Source organism: Saccostrea echinata, unplaced genomic scaffold (assembly GCF_033153115.1).
Source record: "Saccostrea echinata isolate AGI-Se365-2 ecotype Australia unplaced genomic scaffold, CSIRO_AGI_Sech_v1 ptg000012l, whole genome shotgun sequence".
NCBI lineage: Eukaryota > Metazoa > Mollusca > Bivalvia > Ostreida > Ostreidae > Saccostrea > Saccostrea echinata.
The window spans coordinates 20,410,474-20,424,307 of record NW_026889761.1 but is presented as its reverse complement, the minus strand read 5'-3'; the positions used below and the strand labels follow the sequence as shown (position 1 = coordinate 20,424,307).

The following is a 13,834-nucleotide window of genomic DNA, read 5'->3' as shown; positions in this document are numbered from 1 at the left end:
CGAGCAATGAGAGGTCTTCCGTCCAATTCTTAAAATAAAAAAGAAAATTCAAGCTGAAAAAGTCATAAAAGAAATACAGACACTCTGGAGATTTAACCTGCTCATCAGCGTGAAAATCCAACGTGCTAACCATTAACCATTCTCTTTTTTACATCACTTTCTTTCACGACCGGAAGTAACGGCGATGCAAGATTTTCTCACGATTCAAATAAACTGATGACTGAATATTAGTCCTGAAAGTTTTAGTCCTCAGTCGTTTACTGTTGCCGAACAATATTGTGGAACTGAATTCTAATTTTGAGAACAGGTAAACACACAACCGGAAGTGAATTTTATAAAAAAAAAAACTCTGACTTTTCTCTAGACATTTGCAGTATCTACAACATACAAAAAATCATTTCAGGTACTTCATTGATAAGCGATATTTATGAGAAAGTTAAATATCAAAATAACGTAGTTTATCTCCTAAAACCGGAAGTTGACGTTTTTGTTTCCGGTGGAATCTAACATATTTCAAAACAGCAAAAGAGATGCAATAAAGTCATGCAAGTTTTAATTTATAAAAAGAAAGTTAAAATTTTTGATTTCTTTGATCACTTCCTGTGACAAGCGGAAGTGAGGACTGACGCGTTTAACCCAAATGATTTCACATACCCCTCAACGTTCATTACTCTTAAAATTTTGGTGTTTTAATCTTTCACCTGTTTTTGAGATCTCGCTCAGACAACTTCTCATTTTGAGAACAGGAAAACACGCGACCGGAAGTGAATTTTTGAAAAAAATATTTAAGGTTACTCTAGACATTTGCACTCTGAATAGCACATTTAAAATTCATTTCAAATATTTTATCTAAAAAGAATATTTACGGGAAATTAAAAAACTCAAATTATTTAGTTTTTCTCTTCTAACCGGATGTTGTCGTATTTGTTTCCGGTGGGACGAACATCTTTCGAATCTGCAAAAAAGATGCAATAAAGTGATGCAACTTTTAATTAAAAAAAGAAAAGTTGAAATTTTCGATTTCTTTGATCACTTCCTGTGACGACCGGAAGTGACGACTGACGCTCTTAACCCAAATGGTTTTGCCTACATCTTAAGGTCTGTTGCTCATGAAAGTTTGGTGTCATAATCTCTTACCGTTTCCGAGATCTTGCTCACACAACTTCTCATTTTGAGGACAGGAAAACACGCGACCGGAAGTGAATTTTACAAAGATTTTTGACGTTACTCTAGACATTTGCAGTCTGAATAACATATTTAAAATTCATTTCAAATACTTTATCTACAAAAGATATTAATGGGAAAGAAAAATACTCAAATTTTGTAGGTTTTCTCTTAGAACCGGAAGTTGACGCTTTTGTTTCCGGTGGGACCAACATATTTCGAAACTACAAAAGAGATCCAATAATGTGATGTAAGTATTGATTTAAAAAAGGAAAGTTGAAATTTTACGATTTCTTTGATCACTTCCGTAAGCGACCGGAAGTGCCGACGACGAACGAAAAGTAGCGACCCGGCTAGTACCTATCACGAACTATAGTCCCTAAAAGTTTGACATTGATATCTCTTGTCGTTCTTGAGATTATCCGCGGACAAAATGTCATTTTGAAATCAGAAAATGGTCTGTAACTTGGTACCGGAAGGGAATTTCCAGATTTTCTCTCAATTAGATCAAGTTCATGTGACAACACGCTTTTCCTGAAAATTTCATGTAAATCCATCAAATAGTCCTCGAGAAATCGCGTGCACAAAATTAGAAAGTCAAAAAAATTAGAATAATAATAATAATAATAATAAGAAACAGTAGAATCACTATAGGTCTTCCGTTGAAAACGGAAGACCTAATAAGAAACAGTAGAATCACTATAGGTCTTCCGTTGAAAACGGAAGACCTAATAATAATAAGAAACAGTAGAATCACTATAGGTCTTCCGTTGAAAACGGAAGACCTAATAAGAAACAGTAGAATCACTATAGGTCTTCCGTTGAAAACGGAAGACCTAATTATTTCAATCACTACTGAAATCCTTATTTCAATCACTATTGGAATCTTTATTGCATTCCAAACCTCTATTGAAATCTTTGTTTCAATAGTGATCGTTATTTCAATAGTGGTTGCAACCTATGTTTGGGTTTGAAATGCAATCTCAACCACTATTGAACTAATTATTTCAATAGTGAACGTTATTTCAATATTGGTTACAACCTGTGTTTGGTTTTGAAATGCACTCTCAACCACTATTGAAATAATTATTTCAAAAGTGAACGTTATTTCAATAGTGGTTGCAACACAGCTGCTTTTTCAATAAAAATGGGTCGCCCGCGTGGCGCAGTGGTTAGAGCGTCTGCTCTAGAGTCGCGGAGTAAGGAGTTGATCCTTACGTCGCTGGTTCGAATCCCACTGTGGGACGTGGAGACCGGTCCTTCGGATGAGACCGTATAAACCGAGGTCCCGTGTCGCAGTAGGTGCTGGCACGAATAAGATCCCTCACTGCTCAATGGCCGTAAGTGCCGGGTATAGGACAAAATTTGCAGCTCTCCACTGGCAAGTGGTGGCGTCTCCATATGAGTGAAAAATTCTCGAGAGGGACGTTAAACAACATACAAACAAACAAACAATAAAAATGGAACTCCTAGATTTTCATACTTATCATTAGTCTTCAGCAACGTTATTTTGTTAAAAAACATTCTGATTTTACATAAAAGTACTACAAAGTGAAAATTAAAACGATGCATAAGTTTCTTATTAATAATATCTATGTAGTTTTGGGAGATCAAGTCTTCCATCAATATTTTAGAATTTTCATGGTATTAATTGCCCACCGCCATTATCAGACCTGTTTTTGCATTCATATGAATCAGAATTTATTTTAAAACTTCTACATGAAAAGAAATCTCCTGCTGTGGCTTTCAATTCGACATTAAGATATATCTACATCGTATTATTAATTAACAATATTCATTGTCATATCTACGCTGATTAGATATACCCTTTTTTAAAGCAAAATAAAGGAAACACCACAGAGTCTGACATATTTCCTTATTTAGATATTTTACTACAGAGAGACATAAATGGCATACTGACAACTAAACTCTATGATTAACGTGATGACTTCAACTTTTCTGATACACATGGCAATATACCATTACCAGATAGATATGGAGTTTATGACTCCCAGTTGATTCGATTCCCAAAAGCATGTTATACGTACGAAAGATTTCTAAAGCGAGACACACTTTTAACAAATAATTTTATGAAATAAGGATATCAACAGTCTTGTTTAAGTCAACATTTCGCAAAATCTATGGTCGAAACAATGACCCTGTTAGCAATCTATCGTTAAGTCGAATGTGGACTGAAGTTTTTCATATACATTGTAGGACCATTATTTTCACACTGAATTGTCTGCAAATATTTCCGTCTACCCAATTATGACAAGGAGCACATATCGGGTGAAACCGTTCGAAAGGGGATTTCTTACTCCTCTAGGGCAACTGATTCCACCTCTTATGTTTTAAAAGTGCGTGTTTCCTCTACTCCCAACATGTATTGTTTAATTTGAATGGGCCTTTGAGCTTGATATCTATTTGTTATCTTCATATTTCATATAATACGAATAAAGAAGTAGCTTCAAAACTCCTATAATTGAAAAATTATTTGAATGCATTTCCCACAAACGCAATGAGTATTTATCAAGAAAGTTAAGTCTTTCTAATTTGTTATTAGAAATTGTCATTTGATTTGACAAAATATACAAGAATATTTTAATGATTGAATTTAATTACTTTCCAATGTGTGTTTTCAATCATTTTTGTATAAGTTACTGTTTTAGCGACAAAATCATCAATTTCAAGTTGTAAACTGTTTTTGAAATTATTATTAATCTTCCGATTTACAGAAACTCATTCCAAAAAACCTTTCAAAATGTGAATTAACTTAATCAGAACTTTCAATTTTAGACCGGTTAAGAATTTATCAATTGAAATACCAACCTAAAAAAGGTCCAGGGGCTACATCACTCTTACAGTTTTCCAGTGCGTATTTTTTTTCGAATTGACATATGTATGTCGAATATTTTAATATGTAGATAATAATATAACTATCGTGTCCACTTGGCTACCCCTGTTCAAAGTATCACTATTTTATGTTTATTTTTTTTTTTAGGTAAGAGTTATAATTACATACATCGGCCAATATACATTGTATATAATTAATGTTTGTATTTGAATGGTAATCCAAAAATTGAAGTGAATATTTCGTTCATTTCTAAAATGTTAAATCTTTTTACACATTAAATGCAAAAAAAAAAAAAAAAAAAAAAAAAAAAAAAAAAAAAAAAAAAAATAGTGGAGTACCGTTATGGAAGTTTAATTCTTAAGAGAGACAAATCAAGTTTGTTATGTCGAGAGAGTAAATTTCTTACAGATGTAATTATTTGACTGACAAGTAGGTTACGCTGTCGCTTTCACACTGTAGGTATGTTCCAGTTTATTGTCAGATCTGCATGGTTTGTGTTCAAATTAAAATAAAAACGTAACAGAAGCAAATTATTCTCTGCAAAATGAAATAATTCCTTGTTATACAGGATCCATACAGAGGTTTGTTTTCTTTAAATATAGGAAAAATCATCAAAATTCCGTGGAATTTATTCGCATAGCATATGCAAGTGAAATGTTCGTCTTGAAAGTTGTGAATGAGTGAAGTGACATGAAAATGTTTTTACACGTAATGTTCATGATAAAACTCAAACTGCATTTATTGATGTTGAGTTTTAGAATTGGAATTGATTGTTTAAATTATAGCTAATATGATGAACCGTCGTTGGTTCAAATATCGGTGTAACGAAGAATTTGACCTAGGATGAAAATTGGCTGGGGGGGGGGGGGGGTTCATATTTGAACATTTAATAATGAGACAAGCGGTGTAAAATTCAGACCCTTGCTTATTGAAAATAAGGCCACATCCATAAATTTCGATCATTAAACCGGGTCAAAATTCAATAACAAAAATTTTTATAATTTAAATAAACATGTTCATTTAAAGATATTCAATTAAATGGACAATTTGCACCAAACATGTAGCACTATAAAAAGGAAGATCTCGAATTTTCTAAGGACTGATCGCAAAAATACGCATTATTTTATTTCTAATATATACATGTACATGTATATCATATGCCCTTGGAGGAGCAATTTAAAGAAACACTAAACAAAAAGGGCTTCTTTTATTATTACCATTATAAGCAGACCTATTTTTTGCATTTTTATGAAGAGGAATTTATTCACAAAAACGATAAGAAGGAGTTACTCGCTGTGACCTTCAATTCAACATTTAGACATCGATGACTTATTATCAATTAACATAATTAATACAACTGATTTTCATTCATTGGTTCAAAATAGCTAATTGAACTCGAAATAAAAAGGACACCATTGGGTCTCACACACCTGTTTCATATCTGGATATTTTACTAGACAACGACATTAATAGCAAACTAACAGCTAATCTTTCTGACAAACATGAATTGACTTCAACTTTTCTTTTCTCAGCATGTCATATTTTTGTAGCAATATTCTATTATCACCTGCATGTGATGTTTTTCTCCCCTAATTGATTTGATACGTACGTGCATGTTCTTTATACAAAAATTTTCTCAAAAACGAGGCAGACTACTGACGAAAAAAAATATGATACAAGAGTATCTGCAATTTCATTTAAAGTAAATATTTTGCAAATTCTTGGTGGATACAATGACCTTGTTTACAAATACAACTTGTCGTTAGGTCAAATATTGATCGATGTTTTTCATTGAAATTGTCATGCCATTATTTTCATATTGATTTGACCACAGATTTCCCCTATTAAACCGATCATGACCACGGTCAATCAGTGACTGGTCGACAGGGGATTTTACGCCTCCATTAATATTGCACTTGATCTTACCTGAGAGGTTTTCAAAGTCTGTATTTCCTTTGTTCACAATTTGTATTTTTTTTAACTTATCAGTATGATTCAAGTTCGTTTTCTTCACATCTTGTGGAAAAATTGGTCATCACGTTTGTTGAATTCTTAGCTCGCCATCATCCTCTTTAGTCAGTAAAACATCCAAATATGAAACAGATGTGACAGACCTAGTAGTGTCTTTTATTTCGAGTTCATTGACGTTACTACGTATTCTTAATTAATAAATGAAATATGGAGATAATGAACAGTAATCAAGTTTCAGAGGTCCATTGAAACAATACAAATAGGGAGCAAAGCAAACCCGGATCTCTAAAACCATTAGAGGTGGGATCAGGTGTCATGGAGGAGGGGGCATCCCCTTTCAACCGGCTACACCCTCCCTGTGCTCCTTGTCATGATACGGCAAAAAAAATCCGTGAAAAATCAGTGTGTGAACATTGGACTAGCAATGATAGATTGTATTTGTTGACAAGGTCATTGTATCGACCATAGAATTTGCGAAATATTGACATTAAACAAGACTTGATATCCTTGTTTCATCGACTTGTTTTTCAAAAGCTTGCCTTGTTTTAGAAATAGTTTATACGTAGAGCATGCTCTTGAGTATCGATTCAACTGGCAGATATTAACCTCATATAGGGTAAGGTGATAAGGGTTTTGTTTGTTTGTTTGTATGTTGTTTAACGTCCCTCTCGAGAATTTTTCACTCATATGGAGACGCCACCACTTGCCGGTGGAGAGCTGCAAATTTTGTCCTATACTCGGCACTTAGGGCCATTGAGCAGTGAGGGATCTTTTTCGTGCGAGCACCTACTGCGACACGGGACCTCGGTTTATACAGTCTCATCCGACGGACCGGTCTCCACGTCCCACAGTGGGATCGAACCCGCGACGTAAGGATCAACTCCTTACTCCGTAACTCTAGAGCAGACGCTCTAACCACTGCGAAATGCGGGCGACAGGTGATTAGGGTATATTGTTACATATTTAAAGGATGTTAACGATAAAAAAAAAGTTGAAGTCATTACGTTTCTCTCAGAGTTTTGTTAGGTTATCATTAATGTTTTTTTTTCTAATAAAATATCCAAATATGAAACAGATGTGTCAGATTCCGTGGTATCTTTTATTTCAAGTTCACTGGGAAGTGCCATAAGTGTCGTAAAAAAGCTGTTAAAAAAACCCGGGTATAAATTTCACGACTTTTGGTCTCAATTTTCAAAAGCCACCCCCGACTCAATATTCATCGTTGAAAAATGAACCCCGAGTCAATTTTCAATCATGGTCAAAATTCTTGGAACACCGGCAAAGACTTACCAAAGTCGATAAAGATTAGGTAGTTACTATTCTTTCACCAAGCGCTCGGCACTTTGAAGTAAAGGTTATGGGTCTTTCGGATGAGACCTAAAAAACCGAAGTCCCGTGTCACGACAGGTGTTGGCACTATAAAGATCTCTCACTGCTCAATGGCCCTTAATGCTTTGTAAAGGTCTTAATTTGAAGCTTTTCATCGGTATATTGTGACGGCTCTATGTGAGTGAAAATTTCTGGAACGGACGTAAAACAACACACAATCAATTTATCCATAAAATAAAATTGTATTTGTTTACTTTTTTTTATTATTAATATTGATTTCATTAATGGATAATAAGATGACGAACTTTTGATTCTCTCTCTCTCTCTCTCTCTCTCTCTCTCTCTCTCTCTCCAACAGTTTTACAACTCTAAAAATTATTGCACATGTTCTATTTATCTTGTTCTATTTTTCATTTGAATTCTGTCTATGTCAAGTAGAGTGTATAGTATTCTATTTTCCTTGCTTGATGTGATTGAGTGTAACTCATACTGCACGTTTTAAATCAAATGAGATTTGTTTTTCTAAATTACTTCATAAAAGTGGGAGCAAAAGTAATCTTACTTATTTACAATTAAACTTTTTCCATACAACCCAGTATGTCATGTGTCTTTTTTCCTGCTTATAGAACTGTAGTAGGAATAATAAATTGTGTGCTAGCAACGGTAACTAATGACACAGACTCCACCTGTTTGACCAAAGACAAAATAAACATCGCAAATAGTTTTATAAACCTGGTTCCCAAACAGTTTTCATCCAGAATCAACTTTTGTAAGTAATTTTCTTTTCTCATTTCTTTAGAAAAGAATATGACGAAATATATTAGGCCCTATAAGTCTTTGTTTTTTAATCTAAATCGTTGGACCAGCTATTCCTTTATCGTTTTATAATAAAAATGATAACCATTACATGTTTAAGACACATAATGAGTATCTTCACAAATTAAAATAATGATTCTTGTATTCGAATGAATCAATCTCTGGTTATATAACATATTTTCTTCAACACGAACTGAAAGATAACTGAAGTTATTAAGACAACTATCTAATATTGTACTTGTTCACTACAAAGGAGACCCGTAGAGTATAATGGAAAATCACATTTTTCTTCGCAATGCATCGAAATATTTACAAATCGGTGGCACTTAAAATTTTATGGAAATATGAAAAGGAAGAAGAATGTGTAACAATTCATTGATGTATACATATTTCATGTTTTATTATGTTTTAAATAAATAATCACGCAAAGTTTGAACAAGGTGCGGCGAATGACGAGAAAAGAGCTGCAAGCCTTCTCTCTTTTTATGTATCAGTCGAAAACGATATATTTAAAAAAAGTTAATAGAAACAAATGGAGTACATTATCGATAGAATGTAGTACATATTAGAATACTAACATAGGAAAAAGGTGTATCGATTCCAGATTGAAAAAAAAATTAAAAAGGGGGGAGGGGGGAGTCCAGTCCCTATGTGCCTGTAACTGTAATATCTGGGAAGTGTTTTAATTATTGTACATTAATATTATATAATTTGATTATATACGGTATATGTTTTTATATACAAAACATTGTTTTGTTATCTTTTAATTTTTTAGGCATAAAGAATAACTTCTCCGAGTTTGTTTCACCAGGTACTGTAGTCGGTAGGCAATATAAATCATGTTCTGCATTTTTACACAAAATGATAAAAAGTATCAGTTTCGGAAAATGTACATTTACCGAAGTATTACGTAATATCTATGGTAATAATTTGTTGGATTACAAGTCTACATAATTATATGTAGAATTATTATGCGTTATATTTTCTCATTTAGATGGAAAAAACACAGTTCAAGACACAACGACGAATATAAATCAGAGTCTGCTTCTCTGTAAGTTTGTGAAAGTTTGGTGAATCTTAGTCCTACGAATAACAAATTTTCATTAAGATACGTTGTTTAGATATTACTTCATAAAAATAAATAAATATGCACCTTGCAAGATGTTTACATATTTTTTTAAGGAAAATGTATCATCTGATTAAGGAATTAGTATCATGCTTAGAACAATTAAAATACAGTTGTTTAATTCAAACAAAATCTTGTGCTTCGCACTCGTGAAAATATCAAAAATCCTGTCCCACTCGTGAAATAAATTCCATGTCCAGCTACAAAACATTGAATATCCTCTCTCTCTCTCTCTCTCTCTCTCTCTCTATATATATATATATATATATATAATTATATATATATATATATATATATATATATATATATATATATATATATATATATATATATATATATATATATATATATATATATATATATATATATATATATATATATATATATATATATATATTGCAGTCCTCCGTTTATTTCATTAATAAATAAATCGATACTTATTTTTTTCAGATGCACATGTCAATAACAGTGCTATAAGATTTGTATTGATTGTCGGATGTGTTTTATATTTTAATTTATTATACTTCTGTTAAAATATTCCTATATAAAGTTAAGAAGGTAAAATAACTATCTTTGATAGTCTGAAAATTTCCACACATAGCAAAGCTATACCCCGGGGTATAGTTTTTGCTATCCACCACTCGGAAAAATTTTCATGCAATTTCTGCCGCCAATTTTGATTTCCTATAATCAATCTATAGACTGATAATGTCATCCTGACTTCAGTAGCATTGTGACGTCATCAAGATTTCAGCGCATTCTTGCAGTGTTATCTTATTCCAAATACTTGTTCAAAACTATTATAATTATTCTTTTCATGTTTTGCCTATGAGACTGTAGTATCAGGTAATTCAACCCTCAGAAATTATGATATACATCAGTATAATAAAACACTTATCCAATGGCTGTGAGTGGGATAGCTCTTTCATCAAACCCTTGACAGGAACTATTCCCCTCGGGCAAGCCCTCGGGGAATAGTTCCTGTCGCGGGTTTGATATACGAGCTATCCCACTCACAGCCATTGGATAAGTGTATATTATTGCCCTTGTTAATCTTTAACCCTTATTTCTGTAGCTGTAGGATTTAGTATCCTTATATCTGAAGGTGATTTGTTTTACTGTTCAAAAGATATGTTTTGCTTGTTATTTTTACCTTTTACATTTTATGTCTTTTATGCCTGTTTGTTTAATTTCTTTTTAACAATCATAAGAATGCTTAGTTGTTTTTATTTGTGACGGTAGGATTTATATAATTTATGTTTCAGTGCTCGTGGGATTTGGGTTTTTTCTCTTTTTTGTCACCATCTTTGCAATCAGCTTATTGAAAATGAGGTATGTTTTCTCGATTCATATCATAACAATAAGCGTTAAGCAAGAAGACTTAAAAAGAGTTTTCTTGTTATTAATTAGAACTGAATAATTCAAAATGGCAGGTTCATTTAGTTTGACATCGCTAATTCTTATTAGCTTACAGCATTCATTGAAGTTTTCACTTTTATTGATCTCATCCTTTTCATCTCATACATAGAGCAAGCTCGTTTAAAGTCATCATTTCGTAAGTTCTATGGTTGATACAATGACCTTGTCAGCAAATACAATTAATCATTGAGTTAAATGCTGACTGACGTTTTTACACTTATTGGTTAGGCCATTATTTACACACTGAATTGTCGACGTATTTTCCGTTATTTCCCAATAATGACAAGGAGCACACGGCGGTTGTGACCGGTCGGCAGGGGATGCTCACTCCTCCATGGCACCTGATCCCACCTCTGGTGTTTTAGAGGTCCGTGTTTGCTCTGCTCCAAAATTTGTAATGTTTAATGGACTTTTGAGCTGTTTCTGTATTGAACAAAGAGAAGCTTGCAATTTCTATCATTGATTTACAATATTTACTTATAGAGGATTTTTAATGTTTTGTAAATGGATATGGAATTTATTTCACGAGTGTGACAGGATTTTTCTTAAATTTAAAGTATCAAAGTATGAAAGAAATTCCTTAATCAACTACAAAACTTTGAATTTTCTATTATTTCATTTTTTTTTTTTTTTTTTTTTTTTTTTTTTTTTTTTTGATTTTCCATTTGCCTCTGTCTTTTTATTACACAGTGTCATAGGTTGTAACGTCATAGTTGAGCGGTTAAAACGTCAAAGCTAAGTGATTGTGAGATTGAAAACATTATAAACATGGATTCTAACAGCATATTTGGAGAAACTTTGGCGGTTGTATGTTCTTTTAAGATGGTTTATTTACTCTCTTTATCATATAACAGCCAAGGGAGTATTTTTTTTTACAACATTCTTCGTGAAGGGAGAGAGTAAGGGAGATTTACCGCGCTTCTGATTTTCTGGCACACTGTGACAGAATACCACTTTGATATCCTTTCACACTGAGACAGAATATCACTTTTATTAAATAGATAAATTACTGTATTTCACTATAGAAAATGTATTAAATTTATTTATTACATGTTTACTCCTTTATACAGTGAATGTCGATATGATATCATTTTCAGATGTTTTACAATGTTTTCAGATATGGATTCGCTATGTTTGATAACATCGCTTTTACACCAAAAGCATAAATTTACTAGTATATAAATATACTAGTCTATATATATCAGATGCATTAATTCATTGCAGTGCACGAAGAGAACAATGCCAACTCTTTCATTTACATGGGCACATACTTCTATCTTCTTTTTCATGAAAAGCAGAAGTCTCTGTGATAGGGAATTCTCACTTTCATCCAATTCCATCTTGACTTTATTGTATTCAAAATTGCACATAAATGCTTTGAATTTGCCCATCTTCACCATTTCTTTTAACAATTTTGTTTCTGGGTTTGTATATTTATTTTTAATTGATAAGATTAAGAAATTTTAAAGTTTCAATGTCCAACGAGTTGCTATTTGTAGCCTTCAAAACACTTGAACAGAAATTGAAATTGGTTTTTGTGTTTTTCATTTCATCACAGAACAATGCTATTGAGGAAAAGAAGAAAAGACTTGATGCGCCTTCCTAGCATTCCAAAGACAAGAAGTTCTCATTACGAAGACACTTTTGTCGCATCAGATGGTCCGTACCTTGATCCTGATTATGACGTGATAGAAGAGATGGACAAGGATTATGAACGCTTACCCGAACTAAGAATAGAGAGCACAACACAGGCATCTTCAGAACAGAGAAATGTCAATACTGAGGGACCATATAGTGTACCTAACAATGCAGATGAATCTTACCTAGATGCAGTGTTGGTTCAGGAAAATATCATTGATTACATAAATATCCATCCTCATATAGAATTAGTGGATGTTTCAGTGGATCATACGTCTACCGTAGATGACTAGTTTTTCCAAGGCAGGAATGAAGAAAAACTCTGGGAAATCTGAAAACTATAACAGCATTGTGTGATAAGAAAACAGTAGCAAGCGATTCAAAAAATCATTTTATGAATATAATAGAAGAGATATTTTCCACTAAATATGCTTACCTACTGTCAACTTAATAACCATTTTATTAATCAATCAATAAGTAATTCAATAAAATATTGGAATCAAACATATTTAGGTGAACTTACAGATAACAAACTTTTGAAGAATATATCTTTTCTTTGAACTAAAAACATTCTCTAAGAGAGGGAACTGTCTCTCTCATTCTTTATGCTGAGAAAGAAAATATTGTTGAGTTGTAGACAAGATAAGCGTTGACTGGAGTGGCTATGATAATTAAATTGCATATGTACAGGTACTATATACTTGTACCTGTTTTCATGTTATAAATTTGTTTATCATTCTCTTTCTATGTATGTATCACAATTTTACTTGCACTATAGGTTATTAAATAATATACAATCAAAGTCGTTAACATTGAAATTTAGAGGACCTTGAGATTGATTTCAAATTAACAGAATTTCATTATAACCGTGTGCCATGAGTTACATGTAAAATGCGGATACGGTAAAAACAATATACGGGCAATAATTCATTTTTTTACATAACATTACGTGCAGTGTTTTAGAAACATATGTATCTTTATTTTTCAAAGAAGTCCCCTTTTCAACTGTTTTTGTTGATTCGTGTTAGAAAACTATCATGACTCAAAAGTTCGTCTTTACATTGCCGTATAGATACAATAATTTCCCAAGTTCACATCTGTAGAACAACCCTGTCCCGTCGCATTGAAAACATATGCTTCATATACTTCGATTCAAGTTAAGAAGTTTATTTTCCTATCAATTACTGTGAATTTATTTACTCCAGCACTTTCTCCGTACTTCAATTTACACACGACACCCCTCCGTATTTTAGCCATGTCGGTCCTTATGCCGTAGTTAGAAAATAAAAATGACGACTAATATGTTCTGGCGAGAAATGCTCAATTAATTGTTTTATTTATACAAGACATAATTCATTTTTTACAAGTCCATCGAGAGTAAACCACATGTGTGAAAAATTTACACGTGCTAGACTTCGTATATAATCAGTCACCTTTGTCCACGCGTCGCAATCGGCGATTTTAATGTAACCGTTATCAAAACTACAAGCTTTGTGTTCGACAGACCCAAAAATTAT

At 32.7% G+C, this 13,834-nt stretch overlaps 1 protein-coding gene across 1 annotated transcript; it reads left to right on the top strand.

Moving 5' to 3' along the window:
- The first annotated feature begins 7,953 nt into the window (after window positions 1–7,953).
- On the top strand, window positions 7,954–13,091 carry LOC133186094 (uncharacterized). The gene is made up of 5 exons (XM_061321373.1): window positions 7,954–8,087; window positions 8,910–8,957; window positions 9,129–9,185; window positions 10,526–10,592; window positions 12,238–13,091. The coding sequence occupies exons 4-5, from the start codon at window positions 10,588–10,590 to the stop codon at window positions 12,608–12,610; spliced, it is 378 nt and encodes a 125-aa protein (XP_061177357.1). The 5' UTR covers window positions 7,954–8,087; window positions 8,910–8,957; window positions 9,129–9,185; window positions 10,526–10,587; the 3' UTR covers window positions 12,611–13,091.
- Window positions 13,092–13,834: the final 743 nt, after the last annotated feature.